This window comes from Chiloscyllium plagiosum, unplaced genomic scaffold, assembly GCF_037043375.1.
Source record: "Chiloscyllium plagiosum isolate Xiang-an unplaced genomic scaffold, Cpla_swu_hap1 HiC_scaffold_7, whole genome shotgun sequence".
NCBI lineage: Eukaryota > Metazoa > Chordata > Chondrichthyes > Orectolobiformes > Hemiscylliidae > Chiloscyllium > Chiloscyllium plagiosum.
The window spans coordinates 1,346,255-1,367,168 of record NW_028270145.1 but is presented as its reverse complement, the minus strand read 5'-3'; the positions used below and the strand labels follow the sequence as shown (position 1 = coordinate 1,367,168).

Genomic DNA, 20,914 nt, shown 5'->3' with positions numbered 1-20,914 from the left:
AAATTTCACAGAGAAGTAAATGTTCTGAGATTTCTGCAAAGGTTTTGTGATTGTTTGCTGTACAAGTCAGCCAAAAATCAGCCAGTCCAATGCAGAAGATTGTAGTCCACATCATGTCCAGTGCACCTTTTGTGCTGGTTTCACATTTGCACCACTGGTTGTGCTACAAAACCTGCCTTGATCCCCAGCCTGAGTTCATCACTGCCATAATCGTCTGCTAATTGCATCCATTTTTAAGTCTTCCAGCAGGTGAATGGATGATTTCCCTTTTACTGTGCATCTCTTGCTTAAGACTTTCAGTCCTGTGTCAGAGAATCTTGAGCCCACCTATGCTCAGTTGCACTACTTCTGTGTTCTTTATAGGCATTCTTCTGTAGCCCTTGCATTTGCCCTTGCAGAAGTGTGGGTTAGTTTTTAGTAGTCCAGCCTAGCTTTAAATTGGGCTCGTTTCTCACAAACTTTGTCCCTATACAATGAGCGCTATGCAGGCCAGCTTTACGTATGCCACATTCCTCATAGTGAGCAACCAATACAATGTCTGCTTGTTGCCTGCATCATAAGGAATAAGCTGGAGCTAATATAGAATCCTCGTGGGAATTTTTGGGACTTTACTAATTTTCCCTTATGGAATCTTAGAACATTGAAGGAGATCTTTTGCCTCAATGTCATTGTGTTGGCTGTCCTGCTCCATCATTTTCAAAATGTGTATTTTTTTTCAAATATGTGATCACTTTTAAAAAGCCATAATGGATTTTGTTTCCAGGACTGTTCATGACCAGGTCTTTCATATCCTTTGATATTAACACAACTTTTTCAATTCTTAAATTTATAGTTTCTATTCACCAACTCGCAAACAATGGAGACAACATTTTCTGTTTACTTTTATCAAAAACTTTCAGAATTTTAAATCTATAACTATACTTTTACAATAACATGTATAATTCATTTGAGTAACTGAGGACATTACAATCATGATTACAAGTCAGTGGATGAAGAAATAATTAAGTTAGTGATGAAATGTTTCTAGTGCTTAATACATGTTATAATAAAATACTATTTTTGTCATTCAGGGAGAACCAGGCCAAATAGGCTACAAGGGAGACCGTGGAGCTAAGGGCGAGCCTGTAAGTTTCATCATCTTCCAAATTAAAACACAGACAAAAATATACTGTCAGAGTTTATTGGCTTTTTGTAGAAGAAGCATCGGCTATCAAAGAAATGACATATAAAAATGAAAATTAATATTTTTCACTTTTGTTTTATTTGTATTCCTTTATTCCCCTTTCCTTCAGCCATCGATAAAACCTATTGGACTGGAACAATTAGGTTGTGATATTATAACTAAGGTCTAAAAAATTTATAAATATTGGAAATCACTTCCTTGATTTGCCCTCTATTGGGAAACTGCACATGGCTCAGAAGAGTGGACTGTGAGGTGATGATGTCTATAGAATTGAAAAGGATGCAAGAGGGCCACACACCTTCCTCTTGTCGTGTGAGTTTTCAACATTGAGAAGGTTGCAGATGGTCTTCAGGCCCAGAGAACAAGCTCTCCTTCCACTTCTACTGCAGTCTACCAGAAGCTGGGACAGGTTGGAGGCTATTGGGGCTGCAGAGGGAGACAGTCCTGTCAGAGCTGGTAACATCCCCTGCAGGCTCAGTGCAGAGAATATGGCCCCCTGACTAGTAAACATACGGCCTACAAAGCCCAAGCTGCCTCACAGATACATCCAGTACCCACCTTCACCTTCCCTCAAGGCAGACAGACTGACCTCACTGACCCTGACCCCATTTACCTCAGTTCCAGAAAGGCCTCTCCAGTGCTATTGCGGGCCAGGTGATATCTCAGAATGATGCCTGCTCCCAGTGGTGTAGCTGGGACCAAAAAGCTGCCAGTCCTCCTTTCAGGTATGTTGTTGCCAAGCGGTTAAATGCCTGATAGCCACAGTGTTAGGTCACAACTCCCAGAAGCAGCCATGATGGTGTTGCTCTTAGCTTTCTGGATTTCTACTTATAATAAATCCAGCTCCATGTCTCTGTGTAGAAAGCCAAGGGTCATGGTAGGTTTATTATAAGTATCGTTCATTTCCAGCTACTTTGGACAGAATGCTCACAACCACTGGATGAAGTGGGTGTTATGACAAAGTTGGCAGAATTACGTGAGGTCAGCAGTAAGGGAGGTTCCCGCATTGTGTGCAAAATTTGGAACAGAATTTTGAACAAAGTGACGAGATTCTTGCAAGTGAGCAGCGGGATCTGTATGAGCATCCATTAACATCCTCCTTATTACATTATATTACCTCAATGACATGCAGTTTCCTGGCCTCCCACCAGGCAGATGGAAAGTAGACCGTGACATCTTAGCATGAACGTCAGTGCAGTTACCTGGTGACCCTAGCTTGCAACTTGCTCCTCCAGCCTTCCATCAGACAGTGACACCCACGTCTCAGGGCACATTCTATGGACAGTGACTGCACGCAAACACCCCCACCACACAACCTTCTCCCCCCACCAACCCCGCCACCGCGTGAAAAGCTTTGTCTTGCGAGCAATACAGGCAGATTACATGTTAAGTAGCATAGATAAGTAAATAATAGGTGAACAGCATCAAAAAGATAAACACAGTACACTGTACAAGAAAATGTTAAGAGTTTGTGAGTCCATTCAGTATTCCAACAGCAGTGGGGTAGAAACTGTTACGAAAACAGCTGGTGTGTGTGTTCAGGCTTCTGTACCTTCTGCCCGATGGTAGCGGTTGTAGAAAAACATTGCCAGGGTGAGATGGATCTTTAAGAATGCTGGCAGCCTTTCCTTGACTGCGGGGCCTGGCAGATGGATTCCATAGATGGGTATGTGGGTAATGTGGCAAGTATTGGAGAATAGTGTCAGAAAACTCACTAGGGCTTGTGAAGAGAAATCCACATGAAACTCACTAAAAAATTAACATTTAGCCAATTGCTAGTAAATTTGACCCTTTCCATTGTATTCCTTTTACAGTTATATGGTTCAATAATACTGTCTGTTATCATTCTTTCTTTCTTCCAAATGTATCACTTCATGATTTTCTAACATCTGCCTAATTATTTTAATTACCTATTTTAATACCACAAGAAATACCACGTCATAGAGTCATAGAGATGTTCAGCATGGAAACAAATCCTTTGGTCCAACCCATGCCGACCAGATATCCCAACCCAATCTAGTCCCACCTGCCAGCACCTGGCCCATATCCCTCCAAACCGTTCCTATTCATATACCCATCCAAATGCCTCTTAAATGTTGCAATTGTACCAGCCTCCACCACATCCTCTGACAGCTCATTCCATACACGTACCACCCTCTGCGTGAAAATGTTTACCTTTAGGTCTCTTTTATATCTTTCCCCTCTCACCCTAAACCTATGCCCTCTAGTTCTGGACTCCCCGGCACCAGGGAAAAGACTTTGTCTATTTACCCTATCCATGCCCCTCATAATTTTGTAAACCTCTAGAAGGTCACCCCTCAGCCTCCGATGCTCCAGGGAAAACAGCCCCAGCCTGTTCAGCCTCTCCCTATAGCTCAGATCCTCCAACCCAGGCAACATCCTTGTAAATCTTTTCTGAACCCTTTCAAGTCTGAGGAGATAATTATGAATACAATTCACAACATATGTTTGGAGATGGCTAAATTAATATTTTGTTTCCAAAGACATGGTGTGCACCGTTTCTGAATCTTATTCCTTGAGAACTTTTTCTTTGATCCAACTATAGGGCCCACCTGGTCCACAGGGAGCCCTTGGTCCAATGGGTGAAGAAGGCAAGAGAGGACCTCGTGGTGACCCTGGTCCAATTGGTGCTCTTGGTGTATCGGGAGAAAGAGTAAGGACATAACAAGAGTTACATGGAATGTTGAAATGTGACTGTGAAACGTAGACAATCTTTGAAAAGTTCCATAAAACATTTTGAAAGAATTTAAACATGAGTTTAGCAATGATTAAACATTGTATTTATTGAAAGGTATGTAATGGAAGTGATGGGGGTGTTCGCTACCAGCTAAGAGGCTGCTGAGAACCTCATGCTATCCGTTTTCTGATAAGCCTGCTACATTTGTGTCACTCAGGCTTTTACAGGCCAGTCTTCATTCCTTAATTCATTTAGGGCCTGAGGCCACCAATGGTCAAAGCCAACTTTTATTGCCTGTTCCTAAATGCCTCGAGGGCAGTTAAGTGTCAAGCATCTTGGAGTGACATTCACGCCAGACTGTGTAAGGATGGCGAATTTTCCTCCCCAAGGGACGTTAACAGAACAGGGCAATGGGATGTTCACCTGGGGGTGGAATCCTACTTGCTAAGATCCAAGGCCAGCATCTATTCTGTGCTTAGCTTTGCCCCAGCAAAGTTGTGGTTGGTGACAGTACTGCATTCACACGAGGCCTGAAAGCAGGGAAACAATCTGGCATAGGTATGCATTGACAGGAAGGGACTACATGAGGGAAGCTGGTCCAACCCAATGGCAGTGATTGACGCACAATGATGTCTTGGGGCAGTTCTTGATCTCACGTCTTTCACCGGGCAATGAGTACTTTTAAATGACTATGACACTCTGCCCCCACCCCCAAAACCATTGTAGCCTGCAAAAAACATGCCAAAGGTTGCTTGTCGTGTTCACTGCACAGTGAGCTCTACCACACTGCATTGAGTTAAATGATGGACAGCACATTGAGTCCCTTCAGCCTGCCAAGGGCCTTTATTGGCAGTAAGTTGGAAAGACCACCATTGGCCTTTCTCTTGTAGACTTAATTGGGGTGGAGCCAGGAATGAATATACTTGTCATGTTCCTGCCTGATTAGTTGTGTCCTTACCACCAAAGTCACTGTCAGAGATGGGCAATATTGTGTCAATGAATAGAATTAGGATTGACTGTGGTACTCAAAGTCATACGTTACTCATACTTACCAAAGAATAGCTGCATGGCGTATTACTAAAAGACAAACATTGCCTGTGGATCTGAGCTCAGACAAAGATAAGGAGGGTAAAACAGAGTTTAAAAGTTACATATTTTTTCTTCCTCTTTTGGTGTTAAATTCAGAAATTCTTTTTGTAATTAGGGTTCTCCAGGTAATCGTGGCTTCCCAGGTCAAGATGGGCTGCCAGGCCCTAAAGTAAGTCAATCCTTGTTATATTTATGGAACAATTACTAGATTTTAAGATAACTAAGTTTATTTTAAGACCAGTTAGAAAAGACTGAGGGTCAACATTAATAAAAAAATTTTAAAAATGCTTTTTCTATCATCAGGGTGCTCAAGGACAACGCGGTGTAATGGGGCCTTCAGGTCCTAAAGGATCTCCAGGTGACCCTGGCCGTCCTGGTGATCGTGGCCTTCCAGGCGCAAGGGTAAGGACAGACCCAGGGTTTCGTCAGTACTGGTGTGACAGTGTTTCAGCATTATGGGAATTTTGAATGCTGCATTATACAAAAGCAAGTACCCGAGATACAATGTTCAATGAAACATTGCCACACGAAATGGAAATTTTACAGTGACTTGAAAACTTCCTGGTAGAATTCCATTATATTTTCCTTTCCCTATTGCAAATTTGCATTAAGACAAGAATTGAAAATGTAAAACTGTCGATTCTGGTTGTATTTAAAATTATTGTTGACCTCTTGATGTTTTAAAATGTCTTTGTCTATCTGGTATCATTTGACATAACATTGAAATAAACATTTCTGGAGATTTTGGAAGGGTTGATATAGGATTTTTAGCAGCTTTTGTCATAAAACTTGTTATATATATATATATGTGTATATATATTATATATATATATATATATATATGGCACAACATTCATATCAGCAACACCCATTGTTTGGGGATGACAGCTACTTTTTGAAGTCCAAATGATATCAGCATGCATATACTTCTGGCAAGACCTGTGTTAGTAATGAAGACCTTTAGTAAGTACATAAAGAAAGTCCTCCAGCAATGCAGAGAGTAGACAGATCTTAAATGTAATCTTCACATAACACTGATCTGACACCACTGCTGTGATTGTGGAGCTTAACAGGCCAGTGAGCACTATCGAGGAGAAAGTGAGGACTGCAGATGCTGGAGATCAGAGCTGAAAATGTGTTGCTGGAAAAGCGCAGCAGGTCAGGCAGCATCCAAGGAACAGGAGAATCGACGTTTCGGGCATAAAGAAGGGCTTATGCCCGAAACGTCGATTCTCCTGTTCCTTGGATGCTGCCTGACCTGCTGCGCTTTTCCAGTGAGCATTATCACCTTGTAAAGAAGGAATAGCCCCTTTCTGACCCAGTATTTGTCTTAGTTGGACTACTTGGACTTAACAAAGTGTGATATCAGTACTACAAAATCCAAATTTTTGTTTTACCTTCTCTGTGTTATTGATGAATGCTGCGTTCACTTGCTCGTAATGCAAAAGGAAAGCCAGTACAAAACAAACTTTTCATGTCATATTTTTAAGAAATATCTTTTCATATTGCATACAAACATCAGCTATTCACTTTGTGTCTGTCTTCAATGTGCCTTTGCCTGTCCTGGTGCTCCTTTTGTAGCGTTACCCCAATGGCTATAACATGGCCGGTGGAAGACTACTGACTTTCAGTGAGGGTGATGGTAAATTATTTGCACAATTCCATCAAGCATCTGGACCCAGAAGATCCATCTTGGAAATGTTCCATGTTGGCATTTGTGACAGCAGACTGTTGCTTGGCTGATAAACAAGAGCAAGATAACTGATGGAGTGGCAGTGCTGGGATCATGAAGATTACCTTTTTGTGAGTCTATAGCAGGTTTATACTCCACAGAGCCACTGGCACTTTCCTGGCTTGAATATCTCCACAATCTTAATAATTGGTTGTCAGTACCTTTTGTACCCTGTAATCCATAGTCATGATTTCTGCAGTCTTACTACCTGCATGGTAGTAAGCTGAACTGACATGACTTCAGTCTGAGCACCAACTGCAACACTCAGACTTCTGCTGGAAACTGTAAGGGCTGAAATGGAAGCTGAGGTATTCTGTATCACACTGAGGTCTGTAAGTGTGCTGATAGAGTTGGTCATCACTTTCATGTTAGAAAGAGAGGGCTCCAAGCTTTGTGCAAAGCTCTCTGTCATGCTGATGTCTGACCATGCTACATAGCATTGACTGCTGGCTGGCCTCTCAATGCTGCCTCATTCATGTCTTCACTGGAATCTTCAGCAGTAGAACTCATTTTAAACTCGCTGGGCATCTGCACGACCATTGAACCCCGCTATAGGCCACTCGTACCTGATATCTCTCCAAGTGCAGACCACTGCTACTCTCCAGTGGCTCTGATTGCCAAATTAAGTTACGGCATACTTTTTCTTCATTATTGTCTCCTTGTTGTTCTGGCTGTACATGTATAACTTGCATCTTGAGTATCTGAAAGGAAAATATCCAAGAATAATGCTTTTGTTTGGGAAAGGGATGAAATTAAGCTTGTGCTATCAGTTATCTCATTCCTGATGAAGGGCTTATGCCCAAAACGTCGATCCTCCTGCTCCTCGGATGTTGCCTGACCTGCTGTGCTTTTCCAGCACTAAACTCTTGACTCTGAGCTCCAGCATCTGCAGCCCTCACTTTCTCCTAGCTAACAGTAACGCGGAAATCAGAATAGAGTGTAAAATGAGTGAGGGTTATGATGTGAGAAACATAGATTATGTACAAGAATGCCATCATTTTCTTTGGTTTCTGCACCTGATTCCCCTAACTTGAACAACAAGTACCTGGTAATGGTGCATGTCATTTCCTTCCTGTAGTTCAAAACAGGCATGTTACCTATTTGGTTAGTTCCTGTTTAGATTAGATTAGAGTGTGGAAACAGGCCCTTCGGCCCAACAAGTCCACACCGACCCGCCGAAGCGAAACCCACCCATACCCCTACATTTACCCCTTACCTAACACTACGGGCAATTTAGTATGGCCAATTCACCTGACCCTGCACATCTTTGGACTGTGCAAGGAAACCGGAGCACCCGGAGGAAACCCACGCAGACACGGGGAGAATGTGCAAACTCCACACAGTCAGTCGCCTGAGGCGGGAATTGAACCCAGGTCTCTGGCGCTGTGAGGCAGCAGTGCTAACCACTGTGCCACTGTGCCGTTTCTTCTGTCTGGTTGTATGTTGTCCAATAAAAGAGTAAGTCAGTTACTTGCTGGCTGTTTGATTGAGGTGATCATCATAGTTTAATAACTGGCAGATGTGAACGTAAGGTTTGTGGTAGGTAATCAATGTCAGCTATGTGTCCTGACAGATTGAGATTGATTTAATTTGATTTTATTATTGTCACATGAACCTAAGTACAGTGAAAAGGTTTATTTTTCATGCAGTACAGGCAGATCATAACACAAAGGACATACAGATCACAGAGTGCTTAGACAGAGTGAGGTATACAAAATTATGGCTGCCATGGAGGTGTGCAAAAGCAAGATCCTTACGGACATGCCGGATTTCCTCAGCCTCCTGAGGAAGAAGAGACACTATTGTGCCTTTTAGACTGTCGCAGTTACGTGGGTGGTCCAGGTCAGATTGTTGGTTATCGTCACTCCTGGGAACTGGAAGCTTTCGACCCTTTCCATCTCAGCTCCATTGATGTAGATGAGGCACGTCCTCCTTTCTTCCTGAAGTTGATTATCAGGTCTTTTGTTTTGCTGACATTGAGGGAGAGATTGTTGGTAGGTGACTGATCAGGCTGTGGCTAATTTTGCAGTTGGGAGGATATGGTATTGGTTCACTTGAGCATTTGTATGGGATCTTCAAGTTCATTCTGATATTACATCCAAGTCTTCAGGACCTGACTTCTATCATTAATCTATATATCTAACTTCTCTGACTGTCTACTCAGACTGTATATGGAAGACATACTGCTCTTCTGGATACAGACTATATTTCCTCATTTTAATATTCTCATCTAAGACCTCCAGAAAATGTCTTACTTTCTCCCATAGTTTGCAGTTCTCTTGTCTTTCCCAATTCAGAATTTGTTGCAGGTGTTCTAGCAGCTATTCCATCCACAGTGAAACTATTTCTTAAAAAGGCACAAGGGGCTTTAGGTATGTAGACTCCATTTAACTCATGATTTTCAACACTAGACTGAGAAAGGCTGTCCACAACAGAAGGATTAATACAGGTTGTCCTCCACAGACATGTTGATCAGCAAGTAGCATAAAATTGGTGTTCTGCTTGTAAACATTGATTTAGTGTTGGTTAATCATTGTGACCATGACCATTGTTTTGGAACGGAGAAGAGACAAGGTGTAATGTGCTGAATCACTGTGAAAATGTAACTTAATATTTCTGCTACACCTGAAATAAGTGAATATTCAGAGATCCAAAGTAACGTATAAATGATAAGCTAGAAGAAAAGTCATGTATACAAAATATGTGGAAATAACAATTATTGGGGGCAGGTCCCTGAATCAGTGTTTTTCGATTTAGTAAGCTATAATAGCGATGGATAGTAGCCAATATATGATTAAAGAAAGGAGTGTGAAACAGCAGCATAGAAAACCATGTAAATGAGTGAAAATGAAAGCATTTACAATATAGCTAGGTATTTATTTACTAAAAACATTTGAGAAATTGCAAATTAAGTTTTACTTGTTCACTTTATCAAGTAATGAGTTTCATTAACTCCTCACCATGATGCAGCCATTGAAATTGGAAAGAACTGAGTGGTTCTGATGAATGTATTTATAATGATGGCATTTAGCATTATTACTTTTGGACTAGAAGTAGTATTGCACGTGACTTCTGTTGGCAAACTAGCCACACATTTATATGTTTCAGCTGCATCTTATTACTTGTTTTGGTGAATATTTTAATGTTAAATGTTAACCAATAAACTGATGTAATAAGTTTTCTTTAAAATTCTAGGGACTGACAGGAAACCCAGGAGTGCCAGGTGCAGAAGGCAAACCTGGAGCGACGGTATGTATTTATACCAGACCATGATTTGGAAAGGAATGATGATCAGTAGAATATCATCAGGTTTATTTTTATTTTACTTTTATTTGTATCATTTCTTATATAGTGATCTCGAATAATTCCTGAGTGAAGACTTACTACTTCTTTGTATCTTGGCCAACATTCTTCACTGAACCAACACCATTAAGAATGGACATTCCCTCATTGTGGGAGTCTTTGTTGCATACAAATTAGCTGCAGCATTTGCCTACATAATAACTATGAGTGATATACAAAAAAAAACCCATCAGTTGTAGAGTCATTGAGCTGTACAGCATGAAAACAGACCCTTCTGTCCAACCTGTCCATGATGACCAGATAGCATAAATGAATCTAGTCCCATTTGCTAGCATTTGGCCCATATCCCTCTAAACCCTTTCTATTCATATACACACTGAGATGGCTTTTAAATGTTGTAATTGAACTAGCCTCCATCACCTCTTCTGGCAGCTCATTCCACACACACAACACTCTCTGCATGAAAAAGCTGTCCCTTAGGTCCCTTTATAAATGTTGTTCCTTCTCACCTTAAACCTATTCCCTCTAGTTTTGGATTCCCCAACCCCAGGGAAAAGATATTCACCCCATCTACGCCCCTCATGATTTTGTAAACCTCCAAGGTCACCCCTCATCCTCTGATGCTCCAGTGAAAATAGTCCCAGCCTATTCAGCCTTTCTCTGTAACTCAAACACTCCAACCCTGGCAACATCTTAGTAAATCTTTCCTGAACTTTGTCAAGTTTCACAACATCCTTCCTACAGCAGGAAGACTGGAACTACATGCAGTATTCCAACAGTGGCCTAACCAATGTCCTGTATAGCTGCAACATGACCTCCCAATTCCTGTACTCGATGCGTTGAGCAATAAAGGCAAGCAACTTCTTAGAATTCTGAAATTGTGAACTAAATTGACCAAGAACAATACTTCAACATTGTTGGGTAAATTATATCACAAACACAGAACAGTTTAAAAATTCAAGCTACTGATTAATCCATGGCATTTTGGAGTTCCGGTTTGTTTAGACTTACTGCCCGGACAGGACATTTCTATTGAGTAGTAAATACTGAAAAAAGAGCATGTTAAAATTTGTAGAATAATAATGGTTTCTACTACACTGAACATCTGTTCTGTAGCTTTCTCCAAGAATTAGATTCAGAATGCATTCTGGCAGCACAATCTGTTCGCTATTATATGGTTGATTTATTTATTCTGAAAACATTACCCGGTATTCTGGTTGGCTCTTTTGACACAGTTAAGTTCTTCAAGTAGGTATCTCAAGGAAACAGAAAACACACACCCTCTGTGTATCTCCTGCTTTGACAAACAATTTTTTCAATGTGTTTTTTTTAAATTTAGAACTAGAACATAATAAACAACTTCTGATTCAATCAAAGTAACTTTTGTAATGTAGGAAACCTTTTTAACTTTTACATGTTCAATATTGGGTGTTAGACTGGGTTTCATGGTCTTCCACCATATTAACAAAAATGCATTGGTACACTGCTCCAAGAGAGATTATCTTTATTGAACTACTGTACATGGGTTAAACAAGTCTTCAAATGCTTTGTTGACCAAACTGATGATCGCTTCATGTCCGTTGAATCCTTAAATATCTTCTTTCCACTAGGCTAGTGTCTATCAGCCTGAGATAATTCAATTGAAAAGTTAGCGATTCTATTTGTTTTTATATTCTTTATGTTGACATTTCCTTTGTGATTCTCCCAAAGTTGGTTCCATGGGCCTGCTGATACCTTTCTTTGTTCGTGATTACTTCAGTTTTTAGTGGGGTTATTTTATTAGGTGTGCCAGTTACTGCATTTTAACCGCTTCTAATCTCAAGACTCTGTAATTCTTTGCTGGTCTTAGAATCATAGAACCCTACAGTGTGGAAGCAGGCCATTCGGCTCATCAAGTCCACACTGACCATCCACAGAGCATCCCACGTAGACCTATCCCTCCTACCCTATCCCTATAACCCTGCATTTCCCATGAGTAATCAACTGAGCCTACACATCCCTGGACACTATGGACAATTTAGCATAGCCAATGCACCTAACTTGCATATCTGTTGTCATCCCATAATAACCAAATAATTGTCCTATCCCATCGGCTGCTTTGGCAATTCAGCCAGATAGAGCTGAATTATTGTGACGGGGTGGGGGGGGTGGCTCAAATGGGGAAACCCAGGTATAAAATGTCCGTCATGCGCAACGTCTTCTCCAGGGAGGAAGTGGTAGGATCAAGTCAGGCCCACTGATCCAGGAAGCAGATTGGAAATGGTCTCAGGAGTGGGAAAATACAAAGGTAGGTAGGTTAGAAGGCTCACTTCACATCGGTGGAATTTGGCCCTGGTTGGTTTAAGTGCTAGTAGACACTCCAGGCTTCTCAACCCCTTGTCCCCGACCCATTCCCATGCTCTCCATGCCAACTCATAATTCCATGTCACTGCACATCACCCTTTGCTACATTTACAATGGACTGACCTCATTACATGGAGTCATAGAGTCCGAGAGATGTACAGCATGGAAACAGACCCTTTGGTCCAATCCGTCCATGCCGACCAGATATCCCAACCCAATCTAGTCCCATCTGCCAGCATCTGGCCCATATCCCTCCAAACCCTTCCTATTCATATACCCATCCATATGCCTTTTAAATGTTGCAATTGTACCAGCCTCCACACTTCCTCTGACAGCTCATTCCATACACGTACCACCTCTTGCGTGAAAAAGTTGTCCCTTAGGTCCCTTTTATATCTTTCCCCTCTCACCCTAAACCTATGCTCTCTACTTCTGGACTTCCACCACACCTGGGAAAAGACTTTGTCTATTTATCCTATCCAGGCCCTCATAATTTTGTAAACCTCTATAAGGTCACCCCTCAGCCTCCGACGGTCCAGGGAAAACAGCCCTGTTCAGCCTCTCCCTGTAGTTCAAATCCTCCAATCCTGGCAACATCCTTGTAAATCTTTTCTGAACCCTTTCAAGTTTCACAACATCTTTCTGATAGGAAGGAGACCAGAATTGCACGCAATATTCCAACAGTGGCCTAACCAATGTCCTGTACAGCCTCAGCATGACCTCCCAACTTCTGTACTCAATACGCTGACCAATAAAAGAAAGCATACCAAATGCCTTCTTCACTATCCTATCCACCTGCGAATCCACTTTCAAGAAGATATGAACCTGCACACCAAGGTCTATTTGTTCAGCAACACTCTCTAGGACCTTACCATTAAGTGTATAAGTTCGGCTAAGATTTGCTTTCCCAAAATGTAGCACCTTGCATTTATCTGAATTAAACTCCATCTGCCACTTCTCAGCCCATTGGCCCATCTCATCAAGATCCTGTTGTAATCTGAGGTAACCCTCTTCGCTGTCCACTACACCTCTAATTTGGTGTCATCTGTAAACTTACTAACTGTACCTCCTATGCTCGCATCAAAATCATTTACGTAAATGACAAAATGTGAAGATTTTAAAATCACTTCTTACAAAATAGAGCTCATACTCACTTGATACACTACAAAAACTTGCAGTTCATGAAATGCATTCAAATATTTCTAATTCCATTGTGATCAGTCTGTTAGAAAAGCAAACAACCTTTTATTACCTAACCAAATCCAAGATAATAAACTCTCCCTCAGCTCCAGGTAGATGTTCTTGGTGCTTTTGCAAGTCAGCTAAGCAGTAATAACAGGAAATGACATCACCAACCCAAAAAACCCAAACATATAAATAGAAAGCAGGAATTTTCAGCATTGCTTCACCTGAGGCCCACTGAAGATGTTACCTAGTATGGTGTCGAAACATCTGGAAATGAACCTTGCAGCTCAGTGAGCAAACCTACATCCAAAACCTCAACCTGAGCTACAAATCTTCTCAAAACTCGCTAAGTAATAACAGAACTTGGGAAATGTCAACAATGAAGTCTAAAAATATTACAGGAACTGATGGAGTTTGTTTTCTCGGAATAAATTGTAACAGATGGTGGAAATTACACTGAAAACAACAAATGCTGGAGATCACAGCGGGTCAGACAGCACCCATGAAGAGAGAGCAAGTTAACGTTTCGTGTCTAGATGATTTCTTCAGAGCTGAAGTAAAGCTTTATTTCAGCTCTTATCATTAGTATGTTTTTTTAAGTTACCAAGTGCTCTATTAAGCAAAGCATTTCTGTAAAAATTCCAAATGATAACTTGAATATGTTTATTTTTCCATATTTTGGATGTTCCCAATAGTTGGAAGAACCCAGAGCCAGGGGTCACAGTCTAAGGACACAGGCTAAACTATTTAGTATTGAGATGAGGAGAAATCTCTTCACCCAGACAGTAGTCAGCATCTGGACTTTGCTACTGCAGAAAGCCATTGAGATCAAAATATTAAAAAACCATGAACTGCAGATGCTGGAAATCTGAAACAAAAACAGAAATTGTTGGAAAAGTCTCAACAGATATGGCAGCACCTGTGGAGAGAGAAACAGATTAAACGTTTGTGGTCCAGAGGTGGTTCTTCAGAATGTGTTCTAGAATTTAAAATATTATTGTATATTCAAAATATTACATGGTTTCAAGAAGGAGTAGGATATGGCACTTGGAGCTAAAGGATACAAAAGGCATGAAGGCAAAATTAGATCATGCTGTTGAGTTAGATGGTAGCTATGGTCCCGATACATGGCAGAACTGGCTTGAAGTACAGGTGAAAGATAATGCTCCTATTTTCTATGTCTCTTTGTCCCTTTTATTCCATGACCAATAACATTTTTAAAGTCTCATGTGTGACACTAAATCAAACACTTTCTGAAAATACACATCAGTTGCATTATGCTTATTGAATCTTTGTTACCTCAAAAGTTCAAGCAGTTTAGTCAAGTGTGATCCATCTCTTCTAACCTCTTCCCAATCAACCTAGACTCAGCGCAAGCTGGAAGAAGAGCATTTCATTTATGCTTGGGCACGCTGCAGCCTTCAGGACTCAATATGGACTTCAATAATTTTAGAGCCTGAGCATCTTCTTCCATGTCTTTTACCCATCACTGCACCCCAGGCCCTACTTGCAGCTCAGCCAACCCGTTTTCATCTACAGCTCATTCTGCTATAACATGACAGTTATGTTCCTCTGCAACCCCGCACCATAGAAAATCACTACAGAAAATCACTCTATACAAGATCGCTATAGAAAATTGCTATACCAATTCAGTAGAAAGTTTATGTTATCCAAAGAGTGTCCACAATTCATTAATCACATTATAGCCAATTCATGTTAATGAAACTGGCATTATACCAGAGCGACCTGTATTAATGGTCCCCATTACCAGCTTTTCTTTCTCCCCAGCATACTATCATCCATTCCTTTGTCTGATTAGATTAGATTAGATTACTTACAGTGTGGAAACAGGCCCTTCAGCCCAACAAGTCCACATCGACTCGCCGAAGTGCAACCCACCCAGACCCCTACGTTTGCCCCTTCACCTAACACTACGGGCAATTTAGCATGGCCGATTTATTTAACCTGCACATTTTTTGGATTGTGGGAGGAAACCGGAGCACCCGGAGTAAACCCACGCAGACACTGGGAGAATGTGCAAACTCCACACAGACTCGCATGAGGCGGGAATTGAACCCAGGTCTCTGGCGCTGTGAGGCAGCAGTGCTAACCACTGTGCCACGTTGCCGCCCACAAAATTGGTGCAGCTGCTTTACTGTTTTTCCCTCTCTCTCTTTCCGGACTGCATCTCGATCTATCCTCCTCCACATTCCCTGCACATGTCCTGTCTTCAGCATATACACCACCATTTCCTAGCTATGATCAATTCTGAAAAAGAACCACTGGACTCAAAACATTAACTCTGCTTTCTCTCCACAGATACTGCCAGATCTGCTGAACTTCTCCGGCAATTTCAATTTTTGTTTGTATCTGGAGTATTCCTTGCTAAGCTGTGATAAAGCCAAGTTGTAGTAAATATATACTTGAAATTTGAGGTAGTGATGATAGTCAACTTATCACCATTTGCTGCTATTATTCCTCTGAAACTAATATCAAATTCTGAAGTTCATAAATGTGTAGTAAGTGCAGAAATTAGGTGATGATTCTATGCTTTCCCATAAACATGCTGCTGAAGTCCCCATGGACTGCAATCAAATAGAAATAACTAGTTTTGGCCTTTCACATGATTGGTGTCACTATAAAATCCCTTAAATCTTACATATGATGAATGTGGTGTAGCTTTTATTTATGGCATTGAAAGTATGTCTAGATCATAAAAACAAATTTTGGGAATACCAAACTCCTTCCTTTGTCCTTCTTAATTTGAGATATTTGACTGCTTCCAAGTTCCATTTTCACCTTTTTAGCAGTGTAGAATCACATTGTCTTCACAAGATTATTGTACTAACAAGCTTCCCATTTTCAAAAGGAAATAAAAAATAATAATTTTTGGGTTTGGTCATTGTTTCATCAGTCATTTTTCCTACGCTCATTTGATATCCTTCCTGTTCAATGGGTGATTTTGCAGAATATTAAAAGCTTTGCCTGGATTTTAGCATCTTTAAAGGCAGAATCCTGAGGCGTGAAGGGAAAGAGCATTAAAGTATGAACAACCAGACAGCTTTTCCAAAGATCTGGCAAAGGCATGATTGAGAAAATGGTAACCTTTTGGGTTGTAAAATTCTAGGAAAAAGGATTTTAATGAAATGTTGGGACCCATAGTATCGAGAAGACATTGTCACTAAATTAAAAATATTTAATCCAGCACACTTTTTTTTATGATGATAATATATCCTGTGTCTGGAACACATCATTTATAAGATAAGATCCCAACCAAAGAGATACATTTTTAATTTCTTTCACTGTTTGAATTACCAGGGCTCTCCAGGAGAGGAAGGACGCACAGGCCCTATTGGACCAACAGGGCTAAGAGGTTCACCTGGTTCCATGGGTACAGTAGGACCAAGGGGTAATAGCGTAAGTGAGAAATGTTTTGTTCTTTGCAGAAATATCAGGATATTTCCTGATTGAACTTTACACCTATCAATCATTAACATGATTTAGATCAAATCCCAACATCTTGTGAGGGCAACTTTTATTTCTTGGCACTGGATAGCTTGCACTGTCTTGTCAGGACATATTTAAACCATTTTCGGATAATTGGTTTGCAGCTTGCTTATAAGTAAACTCACTATTAATATCAACAGTGTCAACTAACTTGATAATAATGCAAAAAACGTGGAAACTTTATAGTGTACTTCAAATTTTGATTTGTAATTACATTGAAAAAGAAGCCTAAAACTTGAAACAGAACTATCCATGTACCTGTACATTGTTATGCAGACAGCCACATTCTGCCAGCACAGATGGGCTTCACCTACTTTTCTGACTACTATTAATACCCTTGTATTTTTACTGTAGGGCGATCCTGGTAAGACAGGTGAGAAGGGTCCTGCTGGTGCTCCCGGTCAGCGAGTAAGTAACATGTTCTTAACAATTTACAGAATATTTTTACAAAGTACTCTCATGAAGTTTTAAAAGTAAGGACATTTCATTCTTAGATTGTGCTTCTTCTTCCATGATTGTGTTAGGGTACACCTGGCAAAGATGGCGAAGCTGGACCTCAAGGTCACATTGGTCCAATGGTAAGTATCAGGCATTGTTTGGACACATATCTTTAAGGCAGAATCTGGTTAGATTCTATGCCCACTTCTTAGCAGGAATCTGTTCATTAATATTCACAAAATCAAAGCTATTGTCATCTTCTTAATGCAATAGGGCAATAAAAACTGGAAAGTGATCTAATTTTCGTTATGCAAAGACATTCTTCGAAACATTGCTTTAATTGAGGATAGATGTCATCGTTTTCTTCAGGCTTAAGTATGCCAGTACCATTTGTGCATGATGGTTTTAGAGTTCCATTTATGTCTTTACAAGTAACTAACATCCACACCATACAAATATCAGGCAATGATTATCTCCAATAAGAGAAAAACTAACCATTGCCTTTAACAGTCAATGGGTGTTACCATCACTGAATCTCCTACTATCAACATCTCGGGGTCACCATTGACCAGAAGTCAAACTGAACTGGCCATATGAATATAATGGTTAAAGGTCAGAGTCTGGGAATCCAGCAGCACATAACTCATCTCTTGACACCCCATAGCCTGTCCATATCTACAAGGCATACATCAGGACTAGGATGCAATATTTCCCACTTGTCTGGATGATTACAGCTCCAACAACACTCAAGAAGCTTGACTCCATTCAGGACAAAGCAGCCCACATGATTGGCATCACAGCCTCAGTTGTTGTAGTGTGTGCTACCTACAAAGTACACTGCAGAAATTCACCAAGGCTTCTTCGACATTACCTTCCAAACTGATAACCACTACAATCTAGAAGGACAAAGGCAGCAGATACATTGGAACGACACCATCTCCAAGTTCCCTTCCAAGCCATTCACCATCCTGAAATATGTCACAATTCCTTTATTGACATTGGGTCAAAAATCCTGGAATTGTGCCTCTCATGGCACGGTAGATCTGCCTTCATGCAGTTCAAAAATGGTAGCTCACCATTATAGTGTAAAGGGCAACTATGGACAAGCAATAAACGCTGGCTAAACCAGTGATGCCACATCTCATGACTGAATTTTAAAAAATTCTAATGTACATTTATTTATAATAAATATAACCATTGCCTCAGAAATGACAATATTAAATAGGATTTATTTTTGTCAGAAGCTGTTAATTCATGCTTTTTAAAATAATATTTGAAATCTTAATATTTCCAAGAATATCACATTGAGCAATAAACAGCTATACAATTTTTTTTTAAATTGTTTTAGTGAAACTATCTGAACTATGTGGTGTTGATAGTGAAATATTTATAAAGGAAGAAATTATGACTTTGCTGTCAACAGCACAAAAGTAAATCATTCCTTGTGTTATATATGTTGTTGTTTTGCTCAGGGCCAAGCTGGAGATAGAGGAGAACAAGGCCCCCCTGGTCCTCCTGGATTCCAGGTATGTTCAAGGAATATATTTTATTGCATTCTGTGGTATAACTATACATCCTTGCAGTACATAATTTTTTAAAAAAATAAAAAATTGGTACCTTAGATCACATAAACCTACTAATGTAAATTTTGACCAGGTCTGACATAAGGTTTTGTGGATCTGGTTAGCAATGCCTCAGAATTTTCATCTCTGAGTTACTGTGGGAGTGTTACACTGTCAGAGATGCTATCCATCAGATGCAAAGTTAAATTGTGCACTGTCAAGTGAATGTAAAATATCCCACAGTATCATTTAAAATAAAAATAGGACTGTTATCCTGAAGGACCCTCACTCAAAATCACTAAAACAAACTATTGAGCCATTATTACGTTGCTGTTTGTGAAATCTTATTGCATGCAAATTAGCTGCTAGTACTCCACGTGACAATAGTGGCTAAACTTCAAAGGAGACCTTTGTTAGCTGTAAAGTGCATAGGAACAGTTAATGTGAATTGTGCTATATAAATGAAAGTTTTTATTTCCATCTTGAAAATATCAAATAATGTGTTTGAGATATCATGTTCATTTTCTCATTGTAAAAACCTATAACCAAACATATATTTCTTCACAGGGCCAAAGAAAGTTTGGTTATTAAATATGATAAATGAAATCCATAGGCAGTGATAATTAAGTTGCAATATATGTGACTTTAATTTGTATGTATTAATTGCTTTAGGGTTTGCCTGGACCTCCCGGTCCTCCTGGTGAATCTGGCAAGCCTGGCAATGAGGTAAGATAAGATCTGATTTCAAATGTCAGAAAGACATCATCCAAATGATATCTTCTCTTTCTTTGATATGGTATTAACACAACTATATTGGGATTGCATTTGATTGCATGTGCTGCATTACCATTTGTATCAGGACAGTACCCCTGGCATGCCCTCTTGAGAAGTTGGTTGCATAGAGGGCAGTATATGTGACAAGAGGAATGACACATGCCTGATGCTGAGATCTCACAGCCTTATCAGCTAAAGTGACATTGGGCCTCCTATTTGGACCATACAGGTCCATTGAACAAATCCAAATATCACTTTGCAAAAAAAAAACTGTTTTGATTGGATCCTGAATCAATGCTTGGGCGCCAAACGCACAGATCAGGTGATTTTGAAGAACGTCTCACTACTCCAAAAATGCTATTGGAAGGACTCTGGAGTGTGTCTGAAGAAGTTTGGAGATTTAAAAATATTTTTCAGATAGTGCTGCGGACTTCCTGAAAGGAAGGCGAGAGGATTAAGTGCCCTGTCTAAACAAGGGGCTGGATATTATACTCCAGTGCCAGCGAGTTTGAAGATGGGAAGTCGAGGGGTGTACGTAAAATCCAGTGGGTGGCCTTCCTGCTGACTAAACCCCTAGCTTTCCCCGACCTGTCTGAAATGTCATCAGGTATGGAGGGTGGTTTGGTGGCCCAGTTACCAACGTTCCTTTCAAAGTCCTAAAGTGTTAAATGAATAGTTGTTCAAGGGACTCAACACTTCCTCTCCACTTACCTCCATAACAGGGAGGCACACACCTTGCAGGAAGTCTATTTGCATAGACTGGTGTCCGGCTACGGATAAGGGTTGTTGGGCTTCTTCTTTGTGGCCCCTCGGGATAATTGGAGGTATTTTCCCCAAAGACTACTCCCCATTTTTAACCCTCCTCTCCAATCCAGTCTTCACTGCCTTTGTGCCCCTTGAATACCCTTGCTGAGATGGCGTGGCCCTGGACATATCTGGTCTTCTCCCTGTAGTCTCAGCAATGGCCATTACTCTTGGGTGGTGCTCCTGGAGCGACAGCGTCACAGGCCATCAATTGGCCAGTGGCTCTTGAAGACAGGTTTCCTTCCAAGAAAAGGACCTTAGCTGAAAGCAATGAATGCTGCTTCCAGACACTGTTT

General features: G+C 40.6%; 1 protein-coding gene across 2 annotated transcripts in view; it reads left to right on the top strand.

Annotated features, from left to right (window-relative positions):
* The window catches only part of LOC122551236 (uncharacterized), a 260,766-nt gene that overhangs the window by 178,466 nt on the left and 61,386 nt on the right, over nucleotides 1-20,914 (top strand). For both annotated transcript variants that reach the window (XR_015757572.1, XM_087988654.1), the window contains exons 22-31: nucleotides 1,071-1,124; nucleotides 3,750-3,857; nucleotides 5,086-5,139; nucleotides 5,274-5,372; nucleotides 9,898-9,951; nucleotides 16,852-16,950; nucleotides 17,395-17,448; nucleotides 17,565-17,618; nucleotides 18,951-19,004; nucleotides 19,713-19,766. Coding sequence is in view for 1 of the 2 variants with exons in the window: in XM_087988654.1 (XP_087844780.1) it covers nucleotides 1,071-1,124; nucleotides 3,750-3,857; nucleotides 5,086-5,139; nucleotides 5,274-5,372; nucleotides 9,898-9,951; nucleotides 16,852-16,950; nucleotides 17,395-17,448; nucleotides 17,565-17,618; nucleotides 18,951-19,004; nucleotides 19,713-19,766 (684 nt within the window). In the remaining variant the exon portion in view is untranslated. The remainder of the gene's footprint in view (nucleotides 1-1,070; nucleotides 1,125-3,749; nucleotides 3,858-5,085; nucleotides 5,140-5,273; nucleotides 5,373-9,897; nucleotides 9,952-16,851; nucleotides 16,951-17,394; nucleotides 17,449-17,564; nucleotides 17,619-18,950; nucleotides 19,005-19,712; nucleotides 19,767-20,914) is intronic.